Source organism: Numenius arquata, chromosome 19 (assembly GCF_964106895.1).
Source record: "Numenius arquata chromosome 19, bNumArq3.hap1.1, whole genome shotgun sequence".
Classification (NCBI taxonomy): Eukaryota; Metazoa; Chordata; class Aves; order Charadriiformes; family Scolopacidae; genus Numenius; species Numenius arquata.
This window is the reverse complement of record NC_133594.1, coordinates 496,988-524,406: the sequence shown is the minus strand read 5'-3', so window position 1 is coordinate 524,406 and position 27,419 is coordinate 496,988. Positions and strand designations below refer to the sequence as shown.

General features: G+C 57.3%; 2 protein-coding genes across 4 annotated transcripts; one reads left to right on the top strand and one right to left on the bottom strand.

Moving 5' to 3' along the window:
* Window positions 1–828: 828 nt before the first annotated feature.
* Window positions 829–21,187, bottom strand: NDOR1 (NADPH dependent diflavin oxidoreductase 1). 3 transcript variants are annotated; one of them, XM_074160997.1, is made up of 15 exons: window positions 21,173–21,187; window positions 14,546–14,665; window positions 13,524–13,601; window positions 13,293–13,390; window positions 12,383–12,481; window positions 11,636–11,737; window positions 10,927–11,133; window positions 10,462–10,583; window positions 9,803–10,023; window positions 9,352–9,459; window positions 8,522–8,636; window positions 7,464–7,610; window positions 6,702–6,820; window positions 4,076–4,170; window positions 829–1,038 (listed from the first exon to the last, which is right to left on the bottom strand). In XM_074160997.1, exons 1-15 carry the CDS (start codon window positions 21,185–21,187, stop codon window positions 894–896), a joined length of 1,791 nt encoding a protein of 596 aa, XP_074017098.1. In that variant the 3' UTR covers window positions 829–893. The 3 variants fall into 3 exon arrangements, with proteins under 3 accessions (XP_074017098.1, XP_074017096.1, XP_074017097.1); XM_074160995.1 differs by lacking the exon at window positions 21,173–21,187 and adding an exon at window positions 15,083–15,148 and having other exon boundaries at window positions 14,546–14,680; XM_074160996.1 differs by lacking the exon at window positions 21,173–21,187 and adding an exon at window positions 15,060–15,098 and having other exon boundaries at window positions 14,546–14,680.
* TMEM203 (transmembrane protein 203) lies at window positions 15,258–15,668 on the top strand. The gene has a single exon (XM_074160998.1). The coding sequence runs from the start codon at window positions 15,258–15,260 to the stop codon at window positions 15,666–15,668; it is 411 nt and encodes a 136-aa protein (XP_074017099.1).
* Window positions 21,188–27,419: the final 6,232 nt, after the last annotated feature.

Below are 27,419 nucleotides of genomic sequence, written 5' to 3'. Positions count from 1 at the left end.
GATTCATGCCCCTGGACCTAATTGCTATTTACACAGTGGCACCGAGTTCACTGAACTGGGGTAGGAAGGTGGTGGCACTGGCCCCACTGGGGCACGGGCAGGGCCAGGACGGCACACGGCCCCGAGGCTGCCAGGGAAAGGGCTGGAGGCCACCGGCTCACCCAATGCCGGCTGGAAGCAGCTCCTAGGATGGGGTGGACGGGTCCAGCAGAGCAGATGCTCAGGGAATGGGATAACTCAATGGAAACTGGCACTTGGGGAGCTCAGACCTGGGCATGACGCCCGTTCAGGAAGATGAATGGGCAGCAGAGACAGAGGGATCGAAGCTTCCTTCCTCCTGCGCCCATCCCCGCTGGCCTCAGCCACTGGAGACAGGGGGAACAGGTCCGTCAAGGCAGCCTCCTGAAGCAAGAGCTGCTGCCACTGACTAATGCCAGGGTGGAGAGACTCCAGTGCAACAGCTCACTTCCTCTCGGCCCTACCACAAACAACAGCCGTTGCCAACGCCATAGCTCTAGCAATGCCCGTGGGTGATGCTCACCCAGCATGGGGACCCCAGGAGCTGGAGCACATGGGACGGCAGCTCGGTCCCATGCAAGAGCCAGCCAGCAGTATCCCACCTCAGACTTCTTGCCTCCACGCCGGCACAGCGTGGGCATGGGGAGCCAGGCTTTCCCCACATCAAATCCACCTCCCCAGGAGATGGGCTCCCCCTGCCCATCCATGATCCTGATGCCATCAGGGAAGCGCTGGCTGAGTAAACCCATCCCCTTTGCCAGGCCCCTCACCTGGCTGGGGTAATCTCAGCCCAAGGATGATGCCAGAAGTGGATCATTTTGCTGGCTCCTTTATTCAGGCAGAGTTCGTGGGGAAGGGGGAGCAGGGAGCCAGGCTTATGACCAGGTTTCAGACTGGAAGCGCTGAGACCGTTCCAGATCTCTTAAATGCTCCTCTGCTTCGGGGGGTGACAGGCCACCTTCCAGCTGCAACACCGACTGCAGGGCTTCAGCCACCGCCGCTGGCATCTGCTTGGCATTCCTGAAGGAGAGAGCAGGCAGAGCGATGGAGGGCGAGGCAGAAGACCAGGGCCTACCTGCAGCCCCAGAGCTCTGGCAAGGCAGCCCATCGGCCAAGCACTGGTCCCTGTGGCCAAGCTCCCCACTCCTGGCACACGGCGTGGGCTGCGGCTGCACCGGGGCAGTGGGAACCTGACTCACCCTGCACCACAGCCTGCCTGGCGCAGGATAAATGACAGGCTTGGAGAAGCAGCTCGTACCACTCCCTAGAGAGCAGCGCCGTTAGCCACGCAGGGCTTCCCAGCGCTGGCATTTCCAGGCAAAGACCTGGCCTCAGTACCCAGTCCCCGGCGAAGGAGCATCACAGCTCAGTAGCCTTAACTCCAGCCCCTGTATTGCTCCATTTCCCATCACCCTCATTAGAGGGACACAGGGAACACGCACGAGTCATAATTTATCGGCAGGAGGGCAGGAAACTGTCCTTTCATCTCAGGGGAAACATTCGATGGAAAACATGTCTGATCCTGGGCTGGGTAAGGCCACTGCTGTGAAGGAGCAGCCGCTTCCGTCCCTCTGCTGTCTCCTTTCAAGAAACCTGAAATGATTGTTTTGGTGGCGACATTTGTGACCAAAGCCAGTTCAAACCTCAAAATAAGAGAAATGGTGAAGAAAACACGAGCGCCTGTGTAGAAATTACCCAAACAGGATTCAACACTTCCAAGCACGATTATTTCTTATGGGAAATAAGAAATTCAGACTTTTTTCCTGGAGAGAGTTTCATTTGATGAACTGACTGTGCAACAAAAAAAAAAAAAAAAACCAAACCCAAAAAACCAACTAATAAAAAATCTCCCAGGCTGCTCCAATTGGCACGAGCATCTGCAACGTCCTTGCTGTTTCCCAAGAACAAGGCAGAATTCTGACTTGCGTTTGAAGCTGATTAACATCCCAAAATACACAGAAAGGAGGTCTTCTTTTTTTGGAAGAGTCATATCGTTTCTGAGTCAGGCACTGATATGCAAGTGCAAGATAATGTAGCTGTGCTTGTGATGGAAAACATGTCAGATATCTATTTTTTGCAGAAAAAGAAAGACATTTTCAACCCTTATGGGCCTGGGTGAGATAAGCTGGGCACAATCAGAGAGGAGATACAGCCCTGGCTCCCCAGAGCCTGCCCCAGCCAGCAAGGGCCCAGAAAGCCAGACATGGCCCAGAGCTGCTTCTCAGGAACGCGTAGCCTCAGATTCGCTTCCCCCATCTTTCTCCCAGCATGGCTGAAACTGTGAATACAATTTTTAGGGGGAAAAAAAAGGGCCATTTTGAGGCTATATCACCTGCACCTTCCCATTTGGCTTCCCCACTGCGGGCCAGGGAGGACACTGTGAGCCCCGGTGTCTTTACACATGGTGTGGGCTGTTCAGGAGGGGTGGGCAAGTGTCCACTGCAGACAGGACAGTTGCCACTTGTACAAGGAGGCTGAGGCGCTCGGACCCCACCTGCCTGATCAGGACTGAGGGCCACCCCGTGCCAGAGACAAAGACCCCAGCAAGATGGGTCTTGGAGCAATCCCCATGTCCAAAACACCATCCTCACGGCCAACCCAAACTCCTGCAATGGGGAGAGCTGTGCAAGCCTTGCTCTTTCCAAGACACTGATCCTGTTTTGGCAGCCCCCAGGGTGTCTCCATCAGCACCAGAAAGTAGCAAAGAGGATGGAAGGAGGAAAGGACAGAGCCACCAGGACACCATGCCCAGTGGTCACCCAACAGCTGCCCAACGGTCTCAGCATTTGGGCTGTGGATGGAGGCACAACCCCAAGTCCCAACTGCAGTTTGATGGAGGAAACCAAACCTAAACCCCAGATCTGTGGGTAGGAATCATCAGTTTGGGGTAAGTGCCCCAGAAAGCCCCGCGATGCAGCGAGGCACACCAGGCCGGGCGGCAGCGCTGGTGCAGCAATGAACAAGGCGGTGGGCGGCCTGGCCTCTGCTTCCTGGACCGTAAACAAAAATCTCCTTCTCCCAGGAATGCGGCGAGGCCAGTCTTGCCCTCCAAGACAGTGGGGAAGTTCCTGCTCTCGTGCAGGACAGGCAGGAAAGAGCCTCCTGCAATTGCTGCTCATGTCAACAGCACGGCACAGGTTTGTACAGCGCTTTCCAGGTCATGGGGTGCACGACACACTATTGCCAGCCTCTCACCAGCTCCAGGAGCCCAAAAGCATTTCACAATGCTTGCCCTGGGCAGCGGGTGAGCAGCCTCCTCCCTGCCATACAGGCAGCGACAAGGGCAGACAGGTTAAGGGCTTTGCCCAGGAAAGCAGCCACAGAGCCATGAACGGAGCTGCAGATGTTCTGCCTCCAAAGGCCAGACCCCACTTTTGGCCAATGGTTTGAGATTTCCTGTCAGCCTAAGGCAAACAACCACCTTGTGCTGTCAGTGGAGGCAGGCTACGGTGCAATGTGGCTCATCCCTGCCCTGGGAAGGCAGTTTTGGGTGTGAAGAGCAGCCAGAATGTGCCAAGGGTCCCAAAAGCTATTTTTCATGAGCCTCAGCACCAGTGGAGTGCTCCTATATTGCGCTTTAAAAGCCTCCTGCCCATCCGAGCAGCCACAGAAATCGCATAATCCTTTTTCTCTGGTTTCACCAAGCCCCAATGGGTGTGAAGAGAGGCCAGGGCTCTCGCACGTATGCATTTGCCATGGGTCAGAGGCCAGCTTGCCCGCTTTCAGGTGATGCTGGTCACAGGCACTGGCAGTCGGACAGCTGGGCACATGGGGTCGGCTGGAGCACCTTCACCACAGTGCCAGCTCTGCCCCTGCTCACCTGAGGGCAGGGTAGGTGAGAAACAGCCCTCTCAGCCCAGGGCTTGTGGAGCAGGACGTACAGAGAGAAGGAACGAGCAGGTCCTTCTGTGGTGGTCAGTGCAGCCCCCAGAGATCTGCCAGGGTGCAGGGTGTGCTCCTCTGGAGGCTGAGCTGAGGGAATGCAGATGCCTTGATGCGATATGGCGTGACGTGCAGCCCCACTCCCCCAGTCCTAGTGCAGAGACCTCTCACTCACCCAGCCAGGTAGATGTGAGCGCTCCCGCTGCTCAGCAGCTCCCACACCAGCCTTCGGTTCTCCCGGATGCGGTGCTGAACATAAACCTTCTCCTCCTGCAGGGAAACACAGCGCTGAGCCCGCCAGCCCAGGCAGTGGCCCAGCCGCGTGCCCGGAACCTGGGAACCATTCTCAGGAGGTCTTTGCAAGAGTCTGGGGCAGCGCAGCCCTCCCCAGAGCAGGGGGCACTGGGAGAAGCAGTTGGATCAACTCTACAGAGAAGGGGATCCCCACACCTCGTGTCAGTGCCCTGGGATGGGCTGGAAGGAGATGGGTGCAGCAGCAGGAGCTTCAGTAGGGAACGCGCCCCCAAATCCTGCTCCAGCTCTGGTGAACAGCCAGGGTCATGAGGTGAGGAGTCCCCGTGAGTGTTTCCCCCCTGCTCTCTGCTCTCCCAGCATGGGCAGAGGAGGCTCAGTGACACCCGTGCCAGGGCTCCCGCAGGGCAGAGACCCTTCCCCACACCCTTGCCTGCTGTTCCCAGCCCTGTCACCTGCTAGAGGCCAGAAAAAGTTTAGAAGGGCAGGAAGCTTGGAGAGACAGCCTTGGTCCCACCAGGGACTCGATACAGCTGGCTTTTTCACAGCACAGCCCAACCGAGAAGAGTCCCCAAAGGGTTAATCCACAAGACTTCACTGCCTACGGCTCTGGCTCCTGCCCAAGAGGAACACCATTGCCAACGTGCCTGAATTCACTGCGGGCCCAGACAGCTCCTCCTCTGTGACAAAGGTGACAGTGTGATGGAGGCCAGGCCCTCTGCCGCGTGTTCCACCACGCCGGGCTCTGCACAGCGCTGAGCTGAGCCGCGGGCACAGCCTCCGCCCCACGTCCTCCTCTCTCCCATCCTCCCAAAGGCAGCAAGGCTCTCGCTGCATCTCAGGCTCCCTGCACGCCGCAGTTTGGAGGTGTGCGTGGGAAGAGCCCTCAGCCCCGGCTGTCACGAGAGCTGGTCACTGCACAGTAGCAGGTCCCATGAAGCTCCACTGGTTGTCCACTGGAGAGTCAGGTCACCCCCGGGCACAGCTCCACTGCCCCAGCCTGGCTGCCGGCCACGCAGGAGGTGAGCAAGCCCTTCGCAGGCACCAACACAGCCAGCTGGTTGCTCAGGTTCAGCATCAGCATCATTAACATTAATCAGCTAAGTGCTGACAGAGGCTCTGCGGATGAGGTTAGGGCTCCGAGCAGGTCGTTTAAGGACCTGCAGCTACCTAGAAACCAGAGCACCCCAAGTGACAAACGTGGGTCACGACGTCTCAGCTAAACCCAGGGGCATCCTGCTGAGAATTAGCGACAGGCGCATTAGGCTGGGATCAGTCTGCACCACGGGGCAGACGTGATGTGACAGAAGGTCACTGCAAAGGGGACCTTACAGAGCAAAGAGGGAAATCCTGCTCAGCTGTGGAACATCCCAGCTTCTGCAGACTCTTTGAAAACAAACTTTATGATGAGTTAACGGCTGTGGTACCTCCTAGAGCCACAGGTACAATGGCCCAATGTGGCACATCCCACCTGGCTGCGCTCCCACTCGCCTCCCTGTTGTGGCACTGCAAGGACTTGGTGGCAGAAGACCCTTAGGATAAACTGCTTCACCCCACAAAGCAGGCAGAGAAGAGACCGGGAGGCACACCCTGAAGCAAGTCCCGTCCCTCCAGAGTCTGCGAGGGCAGGAGGAGGCTCTGGGGCCGCTCTCCAGGTCTGAGAAGCGGCAGGTCCCCCTTCTGCTGTGTGAGCCACCAGAAAAAAGGCAGGCTGGTCATCCAATAAACCTCTGCAGCGCTGCTCCTGTTCATCAAAGACTTGGAAAGCCTTCACAGAGGCATTCAACTCATGCCTTACAAGTGACTGGATAAAAGATGCTGGCTTCATGTCAATGCATGCACACTGCCAGGAGAAAAGGACTGGGGCAGCTGAGCTACCTAGAAATACCCAATCTCTCTATTTCAAAGGCAGGCTGAGCTTTCGGTGCCATCAAGGGACAGGGGAAGGCACTGAAACAGAGTCCCAGCTCACGGAACCTCTCTGGCCACATAAAAAGCCCTGCAGCCCAGAGAGGGGCTGAGAGCTGCCCACCAAAGACACTGCCTGGGAAATAAGGGAGCAAAGTGAGGGACTGAGTTGTGGGGGTGCTCTTACCTCCAGAGAGCTTCCACCGTGCAGGCTGAGGGTCAGGAAGAGCTGGCACAGAGGCCAAGCTCCTCAGCTTCAGCCAGTGATCAGAGGGACACAGTGGGGAGGGTGGCACCCAACCAAGAAAGGTTATTGCCTGATGACTCCCTCGCCCCAAGAGGCTTGGGAGCCTTTTATCACTCATGCGGTCCGGCCAAACAAAGCTGGCTAACGCCTTATCTGAGGCCAGCCCTGTCCAAGCACCTGAGGCAGACACGTCCTGGCTGGGCAGCGGCACTGCAGTGCTGTTGGGGATCCTGGCCAGCATCGAGGTGGTGTGGGGGAGCAAGCTGACCACTGTGCCTCCCCACCAGGCCCTCCCAGGCCATGACAACAGGTACAGGGGCCAGAAACACTGGCAGAGTCTCATCAGTGCTGCCCGAGATGCTTCTGTATCCACCCTCCTCCACTGGGAACTAACCTGGTCCCTGGAGAAGGCCGTGAAGAGTGTCAGGAAGCCCTTTGTCACCAGCTCTTCCCACTCTGCCTGGCAATAGAAGTCCTTGGATTTCTGGCGGCAGCCGAAGAACAAGCAGTTCCCTGCAGAGAGCAGACCAGAAGGGCTGTGCTGGGTGGACCAAACGTCCTGTGAATGCTGGGGACCATCGGTGCCTCTAAGGTTGTCACCTCTTTGCCAAGCCTGGCTGACAGCCCTGACCTGGAAGAGCCAGGAGGACTCAGGAACCACGTGACCATTAAGCCAGGTGGCTTGTGGCAAACCAGAGGCCCCTGTGGGCTGCGAAAGCAGGGGGCGGGGCAGGTAGGGCAAGAAGAGCCCTCCAGGGCTCCAGGGCAGGGGGATACCTCGACCAGCCTCAGCTTCCTGCTGAGACCCACAGCTGAGCCAGGGGAATGAGGATGGGTCAAGGGCAGAGGCACAACTCCTTATGCAGCAGAAGACAGGTTCAACAACCCACCTCCACTCACTGAGAGTCAAGAAAGAGCCTCTGCAGAGCCCTGCCCTGACCCAGGGAGCAGCCTTGCAGCGCAGCCTGTGCATAACCATGCAGGTTGCACACACCGGGCTCTGGTCCTCACCTGTCCCACAGCCCAGCTTGCTCCCACTCACACACAGCAAAGCCTGGGCCTGTCCAAACCCTCAGGAGCCCCAAGTCCCTCCAGCTGAATGCAGACCTGCCTACAGCAAGGGGCACCCCATGTCCCGTCCAGGACCATCTCTCACCTCTGTGTCCTTGTGCCACCCGTTCCTGTATCGCTGCTCGGAAAGGTGCCACCCCTGTGCCAGGGCCAATCATGATCACGGGGGTGTCAGGGTCAGCTGGGAACTTCATTCCTCCTTTCTTCACCCAAAGAGGCACCCTAACATCACCTGCAAAACAAACAGACTGGCATCACCCCACCACCACTGCGCCGGTCACACCCCGCAGAGGGCCAGCCAGGCATCCAGCTCCTCCGGGATGCTCCAAAGATATGGACAGCACCTGGCTTACCACAACCCCGGCACCAAGGCACCCCTGCTGCCACAGGGACACTATGTATGTATGAAAAGCACTTCAGCCATCTCAGCATGGTCTCTGCAAGCACCCGAGTGAACCCCAGAGCAAGGCAAGAGCCCCACAACACATGGGTCGTGGGACAGCGGGTGCTAGGGAAGTCAGTGATGGAGGTGAGCAGATCCCAATCTGGGTACTCAGAGAAGACACAATCTTGCTCTGGAGTCACACAGAGCAATTCTCTACCATCCTGCAGCAGCGAGACCCTGTGAACTTGTCACATTTCTTTGGGGACTCAGACAGAGGGGTTTTGTGGTTAGAGCAGATGAGCAGCAATGCACAGGCTTCACAGGACAGGATGGATGTGCTCAAAGGAAAGACAGTTCTTCCCAGAGCTGGAGCTATGGTGCTGGAGGTTTCCAGCTATCAGAGCACTACCAGCTACAGGACACCAGGAGTGGTCAGCAAGGCATGTTGGTGCTGGAAGCAGGACTGTTGAGCAGCTGGGAGAAAACCAGGAGCTCAGGGTGCTCAGGGCAAGCTGAAGGAGCACACCATGCTCTGAAGAGGATGCGAGCAGCGAGGAAAGTTGACTACTCTGAGTTCAGCCCATCCTGCCAAGCCAGTGTGCTTCAGCTCCCCACTCCCCACGGTGGTAGTGCTCCACCCAGGGTCCAAGCAGCTCCAGCGCGTGGCCAGGACATACACAGCTCCACTGTGGTCCCATGGCATCAGCTCTGTGTGCTGTGGCAAGCACATGGGGTTCTCACAGAGTCCAAGCAATTACCTTGCTCTGGGTTGAGAGAAGCCAACCAGGTAGAGCAGAGACCACGGCGGGGTTTGCTGAGCCGTGTCTTGTACCGCACTACTGCCATGAGGATCTGGATCCGGTTAGGGTGAGCCTGTGTCCAGACAAGAGCCATGAGAAATTAGAAGACACCCAGCACAGCTCTGCAGGAAGAGTCCAGTGCCTCCTCCAGGGACAAAGCCTGTGCCCAGCTCCTGCCAGGGTGTCTGCAACACTTCTCCCAGCCTGAAACAGCCACTCGGACATAGAAAGGAGCATACCCTTGCCCAAAATCTTTCCAATGGGGAAAGCGGTTTTTTCCAGAGAAGCACAGTTGTGGGAATGCTCTGCACAGCTGGCAACAGTGACAGAGACTGTCCAACCCTTGAGGTCCCCATGGAGGGCAAACACCACCCGTGCATGGGCTGACATCTGTCAAGCCACCCGGCCCAGGTCCCACTGCCACCTCCCGGCAGCAGCAGGAAGCAGCACTCCCCCGTCCAACGGCCACAACACCCAGTGAAGCTCCGAGTCCCCGCAGCCCACTGCTCCCCATGACAAGGACACCAGACATCTGCAGTGCTCTGCGTCAGCCCCAGCACTTACAGGGCTGCAGGAGGGCAAGTGCCCTAATACGAAGGCTGGCATCCAGCATGTCAGCTCGCCATGTGCTCACAGCAGAGCAGGGGTTCGGGTGTGCTGTGGGTGCTCAGAGGGTCCGGGAGCACAGCCTGAACATCTGTGGCATGCACGGCACCAACAGTCAGCCCTGGCCCTGCCTGACCTTCCGCTCATAGCCTGACACGAGGCCGAAAGGGCTGAGCTCTCACCAGCATGGAGGAGGCAATGGAGAAGGCGCGGGGTCTGATGCGAGGGATGAGGTCCAGCAAGTAGTCGGGTGGAACGGCACACGTGGTGTGAGGGAAATCCCAGAGGGCCTGCAGAGCCAAGGGAGGGTGAGGCCTAGGGCACCCCAGAGGGCAGCCTGCCTGCTTCTCAGGGTGGCACAGACTGTGCCACATTGGCCTTACCCAAAGGCACCAACTGCCCCATCCCACCTCCCTCCCCTCAGCCCCAGACCGCAGCACAGGGGCCACCACAGAGAACTGAAAGCATTTGGAGCAGGTCTTAACCACCAGAGGAAACCCAAGGACACCGCAGAAAGTGTGTGAAGTAGATGAAATTCCCCAGCCAAGAAGTTATGGCTCATCATCTGCCTGGGTGCTTTATGCTGTGGCACAGCCCTCACAGAGCAGGTTTGCCATGCTCCCCCAGCCCTACCTCCAGAGTGGTCCTGCGGGGCCGGTTGCAGTAGCTGTACAGCTCTTCCTGGCCCTGTGCAGAGCTGAACTCCTGCAGCTTCTCCCGCTCCAGCTCGTTTGTAGAGAAGTAGGACAAGAGCTCGAAGAAGGAGCGCCGTGGCACACAGGAGATGTCCAGGTAGCGGGTGACCAGGTACCGGATAGTGCAGGGCTGCGGCAAGAGGTCAGGGAGGGACGTACCTGCAAGGCCAAGGAGCAGGAGAGCTCAGTGCCAGCACCAGGGCAGGACACCTGAGCACCACCTGCCTGCTGCCCCCACAGCTCTGGCACCCCCCAGGATGGGGCAGTGGCGTGAACAACCCCACTGGGGTCTTGGGCTGGGCTGGGGGCTGCAGGATCCTCCACGCTCTGGGCTGAGGGCCGCAAAGACATGGGTACAGACTGGACTCTGCTGGGTTCCTCCCACTGGCACCGGCCCTAATGTGGGATCCAGATGTGCAGAGCGCTGGGAGGGAAAAAGAGCCCCCACACTGTGAGACAGGCTGAGGTCCTGTATCCATCAGCCACTCCCAGCTCCCAGGTCTACAGCAAAGGAAAAGCAGAGCTCCAGGCTAGGCCAGAGCTCAGGGAGCTGCCTGGTCCTGGCAGGGAGGGAAAAGAACAGCGGCCAGGACCTACCAGGCTCTGTGGGCTTCAGCACAAAGCATCTGTCTGGATCCAGGCGCAGGAGCTGGCAGAACTGCTGCACGTCTTCGGGGCAGTTCTGGGGCTGGATCATCACCACGTCTCCTGCACTGAACCTGCGGATGCAGCAGGGCCTGCTGAGCGCAACCACAGGGCAGGCCCAGGGGCACAGCACCACTATCCCCACCAGCCCCTGCACCACAGGAGAGCCCACAGCGCAGCCATGTTTCCAATGTCACTAATGTTGTGCTCTCTAAGGCAAAGAAGGCTGGTCCACAGGCAGGACCCACACTGCCACGTACCCCTGCCTTTGTCATGGAGGGGGACAGCGCAGCAAGGACCACATCCATGAGGCTGCCACCTCAGATATCACAGAATAAGGGGAGTGGAAGAGGAAGGCAGGATACGGGACATGCGATTCCGCACAGCAAGGCTCAGGGGAGTCAGGAAAATGCTTACGTGATCCCTGAGCCCGTGACATCAAATTCAATGAGCCGGACATCCTGGAAATGGGATTCTGCTGTGACCCGCTGATTGGACACCATCCGGGCAGCGAAGGGATGCAGCTCAGAGGCCACAGCCCTGGGCGCTGTCAGCTGGAGTGGGCCACCATCGGGGTGCAGGGAGTCCTCATCCAGGTAGTGCAGGGTGTATTTTGGGGGCAGGCTGTGGGGAGAAGAGAAATGCAGCGTGGTTACCTTCATGTCACAGCTCCTCTGCTGCTGTAGTGTTAGATGCTTGAGGCATGGAGGGGGCTGAAGTCTCCCTCCGTATCCACGACCTGTTGTCCCTGTCCCCTAGAGCTGGCCTGTGGTAAGGGAATACAACGTGGGCTGCCAGGAGAAGGAGATCCCAAAGGCTGCAGAGCAGGCAGAGGGAGGCTGGCTTGGCACACAAGCTTGGCAGGTCTGCCAAGAGAAGAGGGACATCAGGACAACAAGAGCGGCAGAACCCTGCCAGGGCAGCTGACATGCACACCCAGAGGACAAGGGGACACCCCATCTAGAGAGAGATGGGCCACCTGTGACCAAAGTCCAAGGGATACAGAAGCTGTGTGGGGAGGCTTCCTGGTCAAAGCAGGGCATAGCTCCAACCTGGAGAACTGCCAAGGAAGCATGGCATCTCACAGCGCCAGCTCCAGCAGTCCCTGCCTACCCTCTGCACTCACCATACATCTGGACTGATGATCTCAAGGCCAGGAGGGAGAGGATACAAGGCGAGGATCTTGTCCCATAAGGCCACGAGCCATGGATCAATCACTGCATCTGGCCTGGAAGGGGGAAGATTCAGGCTGCAGCAAAGCTGTGACTCCTGCATCATCCCCCCCATGCTCCAGCACTGCTACCGTGCACCCAGACAACGCTGAGCCGCCCCTGGAAATCCACCTCAGCTCCCCCTCCATGGTGCAGGCAGTCGTTCCCTTCCAGCTTCAGGTGCGGAAACATGTCTCGGCCACTCTTAGCACTCACCTGCCCTCCAGGGCACAACTACTGACGGCTGAACGGAACAACCAACCCCCCGAGCCCAGTCAGCGGCAGTCACCAACCCCCCGAGCCACACACTCAGGCTGCTGTAACACACGCAGGTACACGGGCTGTGTGACACAGCCATCCCCTGAGCGGAACACGACTGGGGCAGAGCCAGGAGACGGTGGCATACACTGGGGGTTGTGGGACACCCTGGAGAAGCAAGTGACCCAGGTGCTGGCACAGAAGAGTTACGAGCATGTTCACAGAGAGCAGCAGGAGGCTGCCGGTCACATCTGGGGCACAGGAGCAGACCCATGGTGGTTGCTGCTGGACAGGCTGCTGTCCCCAGGGCTGGGGTAAAGCATACACAGCCCTGCCATCAGCCCAAGGGCAAAACTGTAGTGCACTCCGGGGCTCCCCCCCAAACCCCTCCACTGGGCTCTTACCCCAAATCATGCTGGTCGTCTCCCAACGCCACTGGCAGTAGAGGGTTGCCCCCAAGCTGTAGCACCCGTTTGTGCAGCTTCTTCGCAACAAAATTAAACCTGAGCAGAGAATAACTGCAGCTGCAGAGGGCAGGGCTGCTCCAGGACAGCAAGCGCTGGCTACAGGAGCCAGCACAGGCTGCCACAGCCAGGCTGGAGCAGCACAGAGGCAGGTCCAGACAGAGCCAGCACACACGACCTGGCCCCATGCCCTGCCCAGCCTGTGCCTCCCTCCTGGGACAACTCAGAGAAGCAGCTGGCTGCCACTTGCTGGGACACAGGCTGTGCCCAGCTTCCCAGAAAGCACTCGGGGAGGTCAAGCTTCCCTTCAGGGCACCTTGTTCTCCTGGCAGAGAAACACTTCTTTCCCTCTAGCCCCTCACCACCGCACGGAGCTCAGACACGCTCCCATCCCTCCCACTACAATTCTTTCCAGCACATGGGAACAATCTCTTGGGAGAGAACTGGGACCAACGGGTCTGGCTGCCACCTAAAACTCTGTTTCATGCCGCCTGTTGGCTTGGTCCACTGAAATTACTGTGGCACAGGCTTTCCTCCAATTCAGACAGAGAACTGAATGGCTATAATAACTGACTGAAAAACAATGTCTGACACACTGCAGCAAAGCATCTGCTTGAACAGGCAAGGAGGAAAAAAACGGGCAGAAGCCCAATTCCTGAGTGTGAGGAGGGACTGTTAGGACAAGGATTTTTAAGGCTGGTGGCAATTACAGTTCGTCTGAGCTGCTGCTCTAGAGTCAGGCTCTGTCTCCCCTTACCCCCTCCATTCTCCAGCCCCTCTGGTCTCGCCTGCAGCTGGAGCTGTGAGGAGCTGCTGCCTCAGGCAGGCAAGGAGCCTCAGAGCTGCTTACTTGGGATAGGAGGAGTCACCGAGGCCCAGCACGGCGTAGTCCAGCTGGCAGAGGGAACCAGGTGGCAGGTTCTTCCGGAACAGAAACCGCCAGAACATCTACGAAGGACAGGGCTGTGGAGTCACGCTGCTGCCAAGGAAGCCTTCCCTGCCTGCCTGTCCCTAGTTCCCCCCTCGCGCACCCACCAGGACCCTCCTGCCCTCCTCCAACACGGACAGGAGCACGTCCTACCTTCATGTTGTCAGGTGGGTCACCCTGGCCGGTGGTTGCACACACAAATACCACCAGCAGCTCATTGATGAGGTTGGCCTGTGGGCACAGACAGGGAAAGGAGCACTCAGGTCGTCTGTCCTGACACAGTTGCTCACATGACATTGAGTTCACGGACAGATCATGCACAGAATAAAACCCGCAGGCCGGCATGGCACAATCTCCTCTACAGGCACTGCAGCAGCATCTGCTGCCTATGCGCTGCCTGCAGCATCGGCTGCTTGGTGCTCCTCACCTTGCAGGGTACGGCTGCGCATCTGTCACCTAACGCGGACTTGTCGTGGTTTAACCCCAGCTGGTGACTAGAACCACACAGCTGCTTGCTCACCCCCCTTTTTTACCCCCCTGAAGAAGGTCCGGGAGAAGAGGGGGGGGGGGGGAAAAAACCAAACAAAAAACCTTGTGGGTTGAGATAAAGGCAGTTTAATAAAACAGAAAAGGAAAACAACAACAACAATAATGACACAAGTCACTCTCACCAGATGGTGAGATAGTGAAATTGGCACCTTCCCGAGCAGTGACCATGAGTACCTGCCCCCCCCGCTAAGCCCATTTATATACCAAGCACGATGTCTACGGTACAGAATATTCCATTGGCCATTCCATCGCTCTGTCTACGCTCCTTCTCAGCTTCCATGGGAAGCTGAAAAAAGTCCTTGACTAGTATAAACATCACCTACCAACAACGAAAACAATATGAATTATTGACATTCCTTCCATACCACAGCAACCACTAGAATGAAAATTAACTCTGCCCCACACAAAACCAGGACAGGACTCTATCCCAAGAGTCACTCCTCAGTTTTCACATGGTTTTAGCTGTGTTAAGCACAAGCTGCTCTCAGGGAGGGCAGAGAACCAGGGTCTGGTGAAATACAGCAGGTCACAGGGAAGGTGAAGGATGCCTGAGCACCAGAAATGGGGTCGGTGGAGACAGCGCAAGGCCAGAAGTGCCTGGAGCCCCCCTCTGGCTCCCGACTCACCACCTCATAGCTGTCAAGCGCCTCCACCCTGCACTGGAAATGCCGTCGCTTGGCTTCTCTGCCAATTCTCTCGGCTGTGTCTTGAGCCGTCCCAGTTTGGCTGCCGAAAAGAATGAGGAGCTTCCGTTCCACCATCTGCAAATAGATAAAACCAGAGTAAAATCACTAGAAGATGAGGGGCCAGTGGCCGAAGCTGGGAGCCCTGGCCCCCAGCTCCAGCCTAAGCCCTGGCCCCTGACTGGTGTAAGACCCAGCCCCAGCCCCAGCCTAAGCCCTAGCCCCTGGCTGGTGTAAGACCCAGCCCCAGTCCCCAGTCCCCAGTCCTCAGTCCCCGGCTCCGGCCCCGAGCCCCGGCCCCCAGCTCCGGCCTAAGCCCTGGCCCCCGACTCTGGTGTAAGACCCAGCCCCAGTCCCCAGCCCCCGGCTCCCGGCTCCGGCTTAAGCCCTGGCTCCGGGCTCCAGCCTAAGCGCCGGCACCGAGCCTCCGACTCCAGCCCCGAACCCCCGGCCTCACCGCAGGTCCCACCGTGCCCTCACCGTGCCCCTTCCCCATCCCGCCGCTTCCGCTTCCGTCACCAGCTGGCGACACCTCTCTGACGTCATCATACTGCGCCGCCGAGGAGCCCCGCCGCGGGCTGAGGCGCCGGGGGTACCCGCTGTCCCCCCCCCCCCCCCCCGCGGCAGCGCCCATGTCCCCGCGGCTGCCGGGACGATGCTGTTCTCCCTGCGGGAGCTGGTGCAGTGGTTGGGCTTCGCCACCTTCGAGATCTTCCTGCACGGCCTGGCGCTGCTCGTCTTCTCCGTGCTCCTCGTCCTGAAGGTGGACGGCCAGGCCTCGGCCCTCTCTTGGTGGGTCGTCTTCATCCCCTTCTTCGCCGCCGACGGCCTCAGCACCTACTTCACCACCATCGTGTCGGTGCGGCTCTTCCAGGACGGGGAGAAGCGGCTGGCCGTGCTGCGCCTCTTCTGGATCCTCACCATCCTCAGCCTCAAGTTTGTCTTCGAGATGCTGCTGTGCCAGAAGCTGGTGGAACACACCCGGGAGCTCTGGTACGGGCTCATCATGTCACCCGTCTTCATCCTCCTCCAGCTGCTCATGATCCGAGCCTGCCGGGTGAACTGATGGCGAGGGAGCGGGCTCCGATCGCCGCCCTCGCCCCGACTGGGGACGTGCCTGCCTCACCGGGGGGACCTGGACTCATAGTGACGGCCATCGGGCTTTTCCCCATCGTTATTTCTGTACAGAGTGGTGGGTGGCAGGTTGCACAGGTCCGGTTCTGCGAGAGGAAGGGGCTGTCATTAAGCACGTGGCTGCGTTGTGTAGCACTGCATTTCTTTCGAAGATCCTTTTGTGCCGCAACCTTATTTCAGTTCACTCAGCTTTTGGTGTTAGTCTTAAAGTATCCTGCCCTGCAAGCACTGTTTGATATGCTGGTTATTTTATTTTAAATAAAAAATGCACGGAAGGATTAGTTTTATTTATAAAATTCTTTTTCCCTAGAAAGCATTTGTACGCCCAGGGAGTGGGAATCACACGGAGGTTGGTTGGTTGCTGTAAATGTCCTCGTACACCCCACGCCACTGCCAGCCAGAAACGCCACAGCTGCTGCCGCCCTGGAACGTGTTTGTGGGTCTGATGCCCCCTGTGAGATGCTCTGGTGGCAGTGAAACCTCTGGCTGCTCCTTTTCTCCCTAGCAAGCGGCTGGGCACTGGGAGGAAGTTTCCTGTAGGTGACGGTGGTTGTCCCTTCACACTACTGCTGGCTCCTCCCGGCTGTTGTGGTGGTGGGAGAACCAGCGGTCTGATGAAGCAGGATCCATAAGCTGACCCAGATTTAGCCCAGACTGGGCCATACTGGGGGTTGGTTCCCGATGTGTGGTGTGAGCTGCTCCCCACTGGTCTGTTCGGGTGGCACCTGGCTCCAGCCCTGGCTCGATGTCCTTAGTGACTCTAGATGGGCTGTCTTGGGCTGGTGTCAAGGTCCGGTGCTGGAAGTACAGGATGGGAGCACTCATATTGCTCGGTCCTTGCACACTCTTAGGTGGTGCTGGGCCCCGGCGCTGGGACCTGCCTTACAGGAACTGCTCCGCTCCTTCTTCACCTTGTGATGTGGTTTGCCAGGGCTTTGTGACACACCAAAGTGCAGCCATAATGTCCCCAGATGCTCTTCTGGTCTGTCCACTTGGAGCCAGCCGTTTGCTCACAGGGGCCAAGCTATGGCAAACCAAGGACACATCACCTGGGAGGAGGGTGGCCAGCTGCTTGTTACACACTTCCACCTCACACCAGTGTGACTTCATCCCTGCTTTCGGTGTCCCTGTGCCGTGGTTGTGCCCACAACATGCCCAATTGCTCTCTGCACAGGCCACAGATGTTTCATCACCAGCAGCCACAGAGCCCTTGGAGTGGGTCTGGGGAGGGTGAGGGCTGGGGTAAGGGGCAATGGGAACAGGGTATCGAGGCCCGGGTAGTGTCAGGGGACAGCCAGTGTCTGCTGATGGGCATGAAGAACCGGAGCCGCAGAGGGTGGAGGACAGCGTCAGTGAAGGCGGAGAGGAGCAGGAGGAGCAGCAAAGCCTCTGAGTCAGGAGGGGACAGGCACTGAGTTGCCCTGGGGACTGATCAGTGCCTTTGGACTCTCCCACAGCTCCCCAGCCACCCGGCTAATTAAACCAAAGAAGGGGCAATCCAAACCAAAATAAAAACAAGGTCAAACAAATGAGCGCATCCTTCAGCCTCGCTGCAGCGCTTCGCAGAGGAACGGGGCCGTTTCCTGCTGCCGAGCCCCAGCGGGGCTTGCCTGGACCATCAGCACCCGCCAAGCAAACAGCCCTGTCACCGGGGCGGGGTGCTCCACGCGGGGGGACGATGCCACATCCACCCGCGTGCCACCGAACTCGCCCACAAGCAGCTTTTCCAGCATTTTGCAGCTGCCTTGGGGAAGAACCAGTGGTGGTGTTTCCCAGCTCTGCTCCTCCCAGGTAAGGCAGAATCCTGGGGGCCTTTGGGGATGTTGCCAAACTGTGGTACTTGGGGTGTGGGGCTGCCTGCGTGGCCAGGGGTGGTGGGGGTCACCTGGCAGCCAGGACTAGCCATATCCCTTCCCAGGACTCGCTCCTCATGCCAAGGAGTCGCCCACTGTGCCCAGTGCCACCAAATCCTCCAACAAAACTTCCTGGCACCCCAGCAGTGTGCGGTTCCAGCACACCAGCCTGTGGCCGGGGCGATGCAGCCATGGAAAACTCCTTCCGGGAGCATCCCCCTGGGTGAAATCCCGCTGGGCCCTCTGCCAGCTGACAGGGCTTCAGGGGACAGTCCCTGACACCCGTCCCCTGCCCAGTGCAAGCCATGGAGTCCCTGGTGCTCCCTGGCATGGGGAGGGCGGCTCCTCAAGTCTTGGGCCAACAGACTCTTTTACACGCTGGAATACACTCTGGCGATGATAAAAATTTCACCTCTGGGTTTATTTTTGTTGCGGGTGAGTTGGATATTGCTGCCAGCTTTCCCAAACCCAAACGGCAGCTCCTGGGCTAAAAGTGTGCATTAGGGCAGTGCCCCGGCTCGCTCTAAGCCCAAGGTTTGGTCCTGAGGACACCCCAGGGAAGTGGCACAGCTTCCCTGTGATGGTGCCATGGACCCTGGTGCGTGCCCAGCCCTGTGACCCTCCGAATCCCCGGGGCCGTGGGGAAGGAGTGTCTGCACAGCCCGGCCTCCTCCTGCCCCTGTGCATGGACCTGGAGGTGCCCTCCTTGGTGGAGGGACAGTACCCGCTGTCACCCCACTCCGTGTGTCCCAGCTCCTGCCAAAGTACAGGCGGTGGGAAAGGTACGCATGGGGCTCCTTGTACCCACAACTTTCTTTGTTCCTTGATAAATGAGGCTGGAAGAGCCACCTGCTGTTCATGCATTAATCGCATGATCGGTGTCCCAGGCTCATGCATTGATGCCCGCTTTGAAAACCCTTTGTGGGTTTTCAGAGAACAGATTGAAACTAGAAGAGCTCTTGGCCCGGCTTCAGCTCAAGCCTTTGCCTCCTCTGGAGCACAAACCAAAGTGCGTTGTTTTGGTCAAGGGGCTGAGCGCACCCGTCACAAGCCACTGAACTGGGCAAGGTGCCTCCAAACACCTCCCGAGGCAGATGCAGCCACAGCCCTGTTTCAGCTGGGGGGATTGGCTTTTGCTGTCATCACGACTGGAACCTCTCACTCACTTCAGACAAGGCTTTGTGAGGTGCAGGTTGAAGTCCAGGTCCCTTCTGGCCTTGTTTGTGTGCCAGGGACTTGAGCCACTCAACACCTCCCCAGCCACTGGCTTAATTTTAGTTGGGCTTTAAGGCTGAGCATGACCATCTTAAACACCTGCACATCATCTGCTGTAAGCCCGTCCCTGTGAGGGGGCTGAGTGTGGAGACAGGCAGATTTGTCCTCAGTTGCCCCAAAACTGCACAGAGCCTGGGTTTGTGCTTTGGGAACCCTTTGTCTCACAGACGTGGTCACCCCATGGTACCCACCCAGAGGTGCTGAGGGCACAGGGCGTGACGTGCTGCCGTCTCCCAGGACTCCCAGCTGGAGAGAGGAAGTTCTTAGTGCTGAGCAAGGACTGAAAGTTCTGGGTATTTCTCCTGGTTGGGCTCCAGCGATGGTGCCAAGGCCATGAAGCATGGCTGTGGGTGTGCTGGGCACTCGGGTCTCCTGCCAGCTCATGCCTGGGGCTTCCTCAGCACCTACAGCCCCTTCCCCAGCCTGTGCCTTCAGCTGCAGCCCTGTGTCTTTGCTGCTGAAGGCCACAAGGGACTGTGGCCAAGATATGCACGGAAGGAAACCTGGGATGATGGGGCATTTTTCAGAGGGTTGTAGAGTCAAAAGCAAGATGCCAAGATCAGAAAACATCATTCTGGTTTACTATTTGTGTAAGACGTAGAGACAACGTGTGGATGTCAGGATCAGGAATTCCATGACATCCTGAACAGTGGCTGACTTCAGCAACCCCAGAACATGTCTCGCATGAGCTGCATGGGCTTTTGCAGCCTTCCTTGAGGTGCAGATGAGACACGGTGGCTGTTGGGAAGCTGCTGGCTGCAGGCAGGGCTCCAGCCACACCAGAGGCCAAGGCTGCCCAAGCCTTAGTTTTCCTTGTGTCTTTGATAACTTCCACGTGCTGTAAGCATTCACAGCCAAAGCACTAACTCCACAGCCAGCTCTCACCCGGGCATGTCTTTTAGGAAACGGCCTGATTCATGCAACTGAAAGTTAGACTTTTATCACTAAAAGTGACTGAAATGTTTCAAATCACTGCTGCCCGAGAGCCTCCTCTGTACTGGCTCTAACACTTGGATCACTCCGAAGACTTACAAATTACCTTATGATGCAAGACCCCTAAACCTCTCTGTAGCTGAGGTCCCCACTCGTTGCAGCTGCCCCCTGGTGCCTCAGCCCTGCTGGGGGCTGCCCAGGGCTACTGGGGGCTGCTGGGGTTTGCTGGGGGCAGAGCTGGCTTCAGCCCGGGCGGTGGGTGAGCCTGAACACAGGGCTGAGCTGGAAGCAGCTGTTGCAGGATGCTCCAGTGCAGCTCAGCAGCGTCCTGGCACCCCTCAATGGGGCTTTTCAAGCAGCGTATTTGTGCCTTGAAGGAATAAGTCTCCATAGTTCCTCCTCTGGCCCCAGACCAGCACCCTGACCACCTCAACCATGTCCATTGCTGGTGTGCTCCTCATGCCACCCGGTGCTCTCTGTGCTTTGCTGCTTTTCTTGCCCTTTTATTAGGGCTCCCAAACAGCAATGGGAACACTAATCCCACCCCACTTACCAAAGCTGGTGTATCCCTACTTCCTGGGAGAGCCTGGCTGGTGATTTGTGGGGGGTGAAAGCAACATTTGCAGTAGAGCAAGTCCTCTGGTGACTTCCTCCACCAGCAGCCCACAGGCTTCGTGAGGTGAGTGCTGACACCAAGTCATGGTCTGGGATGTGGTAACAGTGTGGTCTGGTTATCTCCCACAGAAACTAATTCCCTTGACCAAGATAAGGGGCTTGGCTGCCTGTGCCAGGCTGTTCCTGCTGGCAAAATGAAAGAAGCCCAGCAGCCCTGCCAGGAAGGGCCACCCAGCCCTGCCTGTAGGGAGAGGAGCTGTGGGTCACCCCTGCCTGGGGCTGCCTCTGCATGCCCTCCCCTTGAAGCTGTGGACCTGCCTGCAGTCCAGCTTCCCAGCTCTTCCTGCATCCGCATCATTTAGCTTTGGGTTTGTTTTTTTCCCAACAAGATCCCATGTCAGAGGCATGTCTTGCGTGTAGGCGCTGGCAAACTGCAGCCCTCTTACCTCAACTTCTGACTGCTGGGAACATGGGGGCAGGCAGTGAAAAAGTTATCAGAGAGCACCTAGGAAATGAAGAGATAAACAGTGTTTCATCTAGGTTTGTCAAGAAACCGTGCTACCCCAACCCGACACTCTTCTCTTATGGGTGACAGCCACTCTGGGGGTGAGAGAGGGCAAGCACAAGGTATTGTGCTTGGGAAGGGCCACAGAGTGGCCTGGTCAGCTGCTGAGTAGGTGGGATACGGAGGTGGCTTTGGGGTATTCCTGGCTAATGGCCAATGTGCGCAAAATAAAATGTCACCTTTGGAGCACACGACTGTCTGTCCTGACATGGGTGCCCTGAGCTGCTGCAGCCCCCGTTTTCAGGGTTGGTGTTCCCAGGACTTCATCTGTAACTTTTACAGAATAATTTAGAGAGTTGATATGTCTGTGGTTGAAAGAACATGTCCATTTTGAGTCACCGCTCTCAGAAAGATGTGAAGAGAACTGTGGAGCAAGTGCTGAAAGCCCAGAGGGGAGCAGCCAGGATGGCAGGGGCACAAGGAGGAAGAAAGGCTGAAGGAAGGGAGGCTGCAGCAACGGTGACCTCCCTGGAGCAGCTTCTCAGAAGGTTTGCTGAGACTTTGAGGAGAGAGAGGTGTTGCAGAGTGCCACAGCTCAGTGACATGAGATGACCTCGCAGGGGTGAGGGGATATGGGGTATCTGGCTGTCCACAGCTCACCCACTGCTGTGGCAGAGGAGCTGGCTCCATCATGGTGCTACCTGCTCTTGTCCAAACCAGTCTGGCAGCTCATGGGAGACCTCTGATAGCCAATGAGTTTCCTGGTCTCCTGCAAATACCCTCCAGCATTTGCTGAGGGGCACTTCCATCAGATCACTATTTCACTTTCTGCCTTGTTTCCTTATGGCCCTGTTGATTGCACTGGAGGCAACCAAGCATCTCCAGAGCTGCTCACCTCAGTCTCCCTCCCATGCTGTCCCCAAGCACTTGTGACACCAGTGAAAGGGAAAATCCTGCCCAAAGGGTGCTTCATCCTCCTTTCCCTGTGCTCCCTGATCTCAGGAAGAAAAACCTTCAGGATGCCCAGGACAGAGAACAGCCCATGCCTGGGGCTCTTGTGAGCCAGATCCGAGACACCCCAACCTCGCCTGCCACTTTGGTGGTCTCACCCCCAGGGCAACACCGCTGGTGAGCGAGGAACAGCCTCAACCTCCTGGAGCATCCCTCAACCATGTCCCTCCATCCTCGCACACACGGAGCCCATCACCACAGCATCGGGCAGCACATCGCCCTCCCAGCAGGGAGCTGGTGCCCATTCCCCCGGCTCCCCGCCCTGGGGGGCTCAGCCGGCTCCACTGCCAATATTGGAATACTGATATTCTTGTTGATGTCATTAATCTCATGGAGCTCCTGGTGCAGGTGTTGCGCTAAGCCCCATCCGAGCCCTGTGGGAGATGGAGCTGCCCGAGGGCCAACACCCACTGGGTTGTAGCTGTGCCCGGGGAAGGGGAAGGGACCGGGGTGTCTGTGGCCGGCACAGGGGCTGGCTCCAGGCACATGTCTCTGACCCAGAGCACCCACAGCCGAGAGGTGGCACCAAGACAGTCACAGTCAGGGCAAATGGGGCATGTTTAATGGTACACACTTGGAAACAGTAGGGAGGAGGAAAGGTCAGGTGTGCTTTTTTGCCAGCTGGGGACAGCAGGCATGGGCATCCCAAAGGCGGCTTTAAATGGCCCAATTCCACCAGTCTTGCTGGAATTGGATTGGAAGGGAGGGCTAGAGCTGGTCCCTGCTGGGACAAGTCGCAGCAAGACCTGAGGTGCATCTGGAAGGGGAACGGGAGGCAGGAGCGTGCTGTGCAGCTCACCCAAGAGACATGGGCCCTGCACAGGGCCACTGCCTGCACCTCCCACAGCCAGAGCTGGGGTGACCTCCTGGTGCAGGAATTAAACGGCAGGGAAATGAGAGACTATCTTTCAAACCTGAGTCAGGGTGTTTTCCTTTCATAAAGCACAGGGAAGATGTTAGCAACAGAGGTGATCTCACTTCACAAACATCAGTCATCTCAGAGACTGGCAGTAATGGCTGGGCTCGAACCCCACAGAGTCTCCACACCAGCCTGGCAACTCCCCTCTGGGTCTCAAAGAGTCATTTCAAGGGCCACAGACAAAGAAACACATGTCAAAAGCAAATCAAATAGGGGTGTGTGTGTACTCTAACCATACTTCTCCATAGCAGATTTGTCCACCTGCAGTCAGAAGAATGAGGCATTTAGGTCACTTTTTCAGTTCTGAGCAAATAGCCCATTTAACTCTCACAAAGCACATCCCTGAAGGCAAACAGGGCTGGGGCTCGGCCGCACCGAGGACCCGAGGGGAGCCACGTGAGAGCGGGTGGTCCTGTGGGCCACCCCATGGCCCTTCCAGGTCCTGCGATGCTCCGCACTCGGGCACCACGCTGCCCTGAGACACAGCCCACATTTTAACAGAAGGACACCCCTTTGGGTGGGGTTATCTGAAGAAGATTGAGGGCCAGACTGTATGTGGCATGGAGCCAGGGTGCTGTCACCATGCCAGAGCCCAGCCGGGGCAGCATCGCCCGGGAGAGCTGCAGGGCACTGCACATGGGGCAGGCGTGGGCACGAGGGGGACCAGACTTCTTCCCGCTGGAGCGCCAAGGTGGAAGGAGTAGGGGTTGGTGCTCAGCCAGTTCAGCAGGAGAAGGTAAAAGCTAAGCTAATTATCTAATTAACTAATCAAGGGGCCTCTGTGGGAGCCCACAAAGGGACTATGCGCGGGTGCAGTCGGGGCTTTGTGCAGTGCTGTGTGCTGGGGATGCAATGCAGGTTTAGGAAGATGTTCTCCAGTGAGCATTTTGCCTGGTCCCATTGGGGCTCATGGGCTCTGCCTTCCCCCAGCCTGCCAGGCCTCCTCCCAGCACTATCTTTCTGCTCCCTAACGCTTTTGCAGGGAGGATGTTGTCAACAAAATTATTAAGCCATTACCTGTGACTTGCCTCAGGAATATCTAGTGTAAATTGAAGAAGTATTAAGTTTTTTAGCTGAACTACATATAGATACTATTACCTCCCCCAGCAAAGCCTCTGTCCTGGCTCCCAGCCCTGCATCTGCCTTGGTCCGTGGGATCTGTAGGACGGCAGACCAGCCCCAGGAAAGAGGGTGCTGGGAGAATGGGGGTTCCTGGTCCCCATTGGCTGGGGCAGCTCAGAGCCCTGCAGCTCCCACTGGGTTTCAGGGAGGGGAAGCAGATGGAAGAGCTCCCTTGAAACTGGAGTTTCTTCAAGCCATCAGCCCAGACCCAGCAGTGCCACGTGCCCTCTGCCTGGGCACAGCCCCATCCCACAGCTCTGCCCGAGTCCTGCCAGGCCTTCGGCACCCAGACAAGCTGTTTGCTCAAGGAAAGAGCTGGTGAAACTGTTTCTCCTGCTTTTGCTCATCCACATTTCCTCCAAAGAGGAAGGTGGATGCTCAGGACCCCGGGAGGTGGATGAAGGACTCCAGTGGATGGGGGATGTCTCCTGGCCACACTCATGGCTATGAGGTGTACAGCTGCTGTGCAGGGAATGGACACAACTGCCCATGTTAAAAGGAACCAGTGCACCACAAACACTGCTTTCGTGGTGAGAAAAGCACTGCTGGGTGCAGTTGCCCATGCTACAGTGGTGTCCACAGGGCAGCTTGGCCTCCAGCCCTCTGGGGCTGTGCCCATCTCAGGAGCAGGGCTTAGTCTGGATGTCCTGCCATCCTTGCTAGGACAAGGTCCCTGGGAGATGGGTGGCTGAGGGCTCATGCAGCTCCAGAGCACCAGGGCTGCTCCAAGGCCCCCTTGGAGTGAACACAGCTCCTTGAGGGAGTGGATCCCTGAGATGGGGCCACAGACCATGGGTGGGACCATGGGACCACGTTTCCCTGTGATGGCACACGTCCCCACCTGCCTGAGTGTGTTGTCCCTCTCACCATATTCATGACAGGTTCATTGCTCTCAGAAGCTGCAGTGGTGGACGTGGAAGCACTGCAAAGCTTGCATTTGGCATGTAGCCCCAGCTGCACCCCAGTTCCCTACTGGGACAAGCTCCAGGCTGGATGAACACCTGGGGCACTTCCATCCATCCCTTCTTTCGGCAGCCCAGGAGATCCTGACATGCAACATGGCCAGTGCCTGCTGTGTCCCACCAAGGTCTGTTCTTCACTACCCTTGTGCTCTCATGGACCAGGGCCATTTCCAGCAGGGCTTGCCCCAGGCTGGTGGCAGGAGTTTTGCCAAAGGGCTGAGCCTGGCAAAGAGACCCAAATTCCCGAGAACAGAGACAGAAACAGCTCAGACAGTCCTGCTGCCTGGGATGAGCGGATGGAGTCACTGCAAGCCAAGGGAAATCACAGCTCCCTCCCAGCTGGGAAATTATTATCTGCCCTTCTGTCTTAAGAGGCAATTAAGATATTATCACGTAACCTCTGGAACTATTTATTTTCTACAGAAGGATGAGGAAAAATAAACTGAAGAGTTGCTCAGCCCAGGTTTGGAGGCAGGAGCTAGAGGGTTTGGTCAGCTGTGGGTGCACAAAGCCACCGCACAGTGCTGCATGTCCAGGAGGGACTGGCGTTGGTTGGTGCCTCTCTGTCCTGTGTGTGGATGAGTCCTCCTTGCTCAGGACAGCCCTGGCACAGCCCCTGTGCCATCAGCAGGGGGTTTCCAGACCTGGGAAGGCAGCAAACGCTGATTCACCTCCTTCCAGCAAAGCCATGTGAGTTCAAAGGTTGTACGTTGTGTGGAGGTGGGAATGCAGGAGTGGTGGCACCCTCTGGGCATCCACCCCACCAGCACACGAGACACTGCAAAGGACATCGCTGTGTCCTTTGGGGAGAGGGACCAGCCTGGAGGTCTGAGGCCCGGCCGGCAGCAGGGTACGGCACAGGCACCCAGCTCGGTGCAAGCTGCAGGTAGACGTGACCTGAAACAGAGCCCCCGAGGGCTGCTGCACCCCGATTCTGCAGGATGGTACTTTCAGTGCACATAGTGGGAGCTCTGAAACTACCATCCCTCCAAAACCACTGTCCCTCCGGCCGCAGGGAAAGGTGCTCTGGGAAGGTTGAATTTAATGAGCGCTCCCCAGCAGGCATTTCCCTTCTGGCATCACTGTGTTTGACTCAGCTGAGATAAGGCAGTTGGAACTGAGATCGCCCATGGAGATTGCCCTCGTGATAGCCCTGGCAGCCTCTTATCAGGGAGCTGAATCAGCAAGAAGCAGCTTCACTGTATTTCCCAGAGAGAGCAGGTCCCTGCGTCCACCAGCCCTCCTCGTTCCAGGGCAGGGCTGCTGGGCTCTGTGGCTGGGGTGGGATACCCTGCAGCACCGCTGAGCCTCGACGGGTGCCCGGAGCGAGGGGAGGCTGCTGGCGGAGGAGCCCAGAGTTCTCCCCACCCCCCTGGCTCTCCTTGGAGTTCCGTGTCTACAGGTTTCCCCAGCCCAGGAGCAGCTCAAAGCTGGGTCACACATGGGGAAGAGGTGACCGAAATCCCAGCTGGGCCATGAAGATGTCTCTACCCTCTCAGCCTCTCCTGTCTCCCCTGCAAGGCTCAGCAAGTGTTGCTGCGATCCATCACCCCCCCGCCCCCAGCAGGGCCATCCTCCTCCTCCTCTGATGTGATTGTCCTTCTCACTGTAATCAAAGTTATTATCAAGGCACCTACCACTCTGTGTGTGATTTGGGCACTGGAAATATCACTCTCACCTCTTATGGACCTTGTAGATACTCGTAATGGAAATATTAAGACCAGTGAGAGCCAAGAGAGAACAGAAATGTGTGTGTGTGTAAAAGCACCAAGAAGCAGGAAGACAAGGGTTAAAGGGAGAGGTGTGTGCTAATTGCTGTAGGGCTCCTATGTCTGATTTCATTCAAATGAGGAGGAGGAACTAATTGCCCGAAGATAAGGTGTCAGGAAGATGCTGAACTGAGTCATAAGTACACCTGTAAGATAGAGAACTGGTATTTGAGAGTTTCGCCTAAGGCTGATGAGGTCTGAGATAAAATAATGGGAAAAAGATTTTCAAGCAGTATCCACTTCTAAAGGATATAAAGAGAAAGTCCAAGGTGAATTTCCTGAGGGCAGTGGAGGAGCCCAGACCTATAGCAAGGACTCACAAGACAGCTCGGAGCGATCCCAATTGATTGCACAGGTCTGGGAGTGCCAGCAGGTGAGCTGACCTTACTTACATCTTGTCAAATGAAATCACTGTCCCCTTCTACAATATCCCCCGTTGAGGCTTTTTGCCCTCCTCTCTTTGGTGCAGTGTTCCTTTTGCTCCTCCTGGACCTGATCCTTCCCAGTAGCAGTGAGATGGACCTGGAGGACTCTTGCAGTTCCATCATGGCTGTGCCAGGCTGCTGGGCAACTATCCCCTCTTGCCTCCAGCACCCTGCTGTTTTATCCTAATATTGCTTTTCCCAGGGGAAGATCTGATTATCCACCAGGATTTCTGAGTTACTCAGCTTGAGATAGTGTCAGCCTGGGGACATCTTTTGGAGCTGATCTCCTTACAG

Excerpts from the sequence above, each read along its gene's own strand:
- NDOR1 (XM_074160995.1), bottom strand. The coding sequence starts at position 15,148 with ATGACGTCAGAGAGGTGTCGCCAGCTGGTGACGGAAGCGGAAGCGGCG. Across the intron at positions 7,611-8,521 it reads TTCTCTCAACCCAGAGCAAG|GTGATGTTAGGGTGCCTCTT; the intron begins GTAATTGCTTGG and ends TTTGTTTTGCAG. Across the intron at positions 4,171-6,701 it reads CGGCCTTCTCCAGGGACCAG|GAGGAGAAGGTTTATGTTCA; the intron begins GTTAGTTCCCAG and ends GTTTCCCTGCAG.
- TMEM203 (XM_074160998.1), top strand. The coding sequence starts at position 15,258 with ATGCTGTTCTCCCTGCGGGAGCTGGTGCAGTGGTTGGGCTTCGCCACC.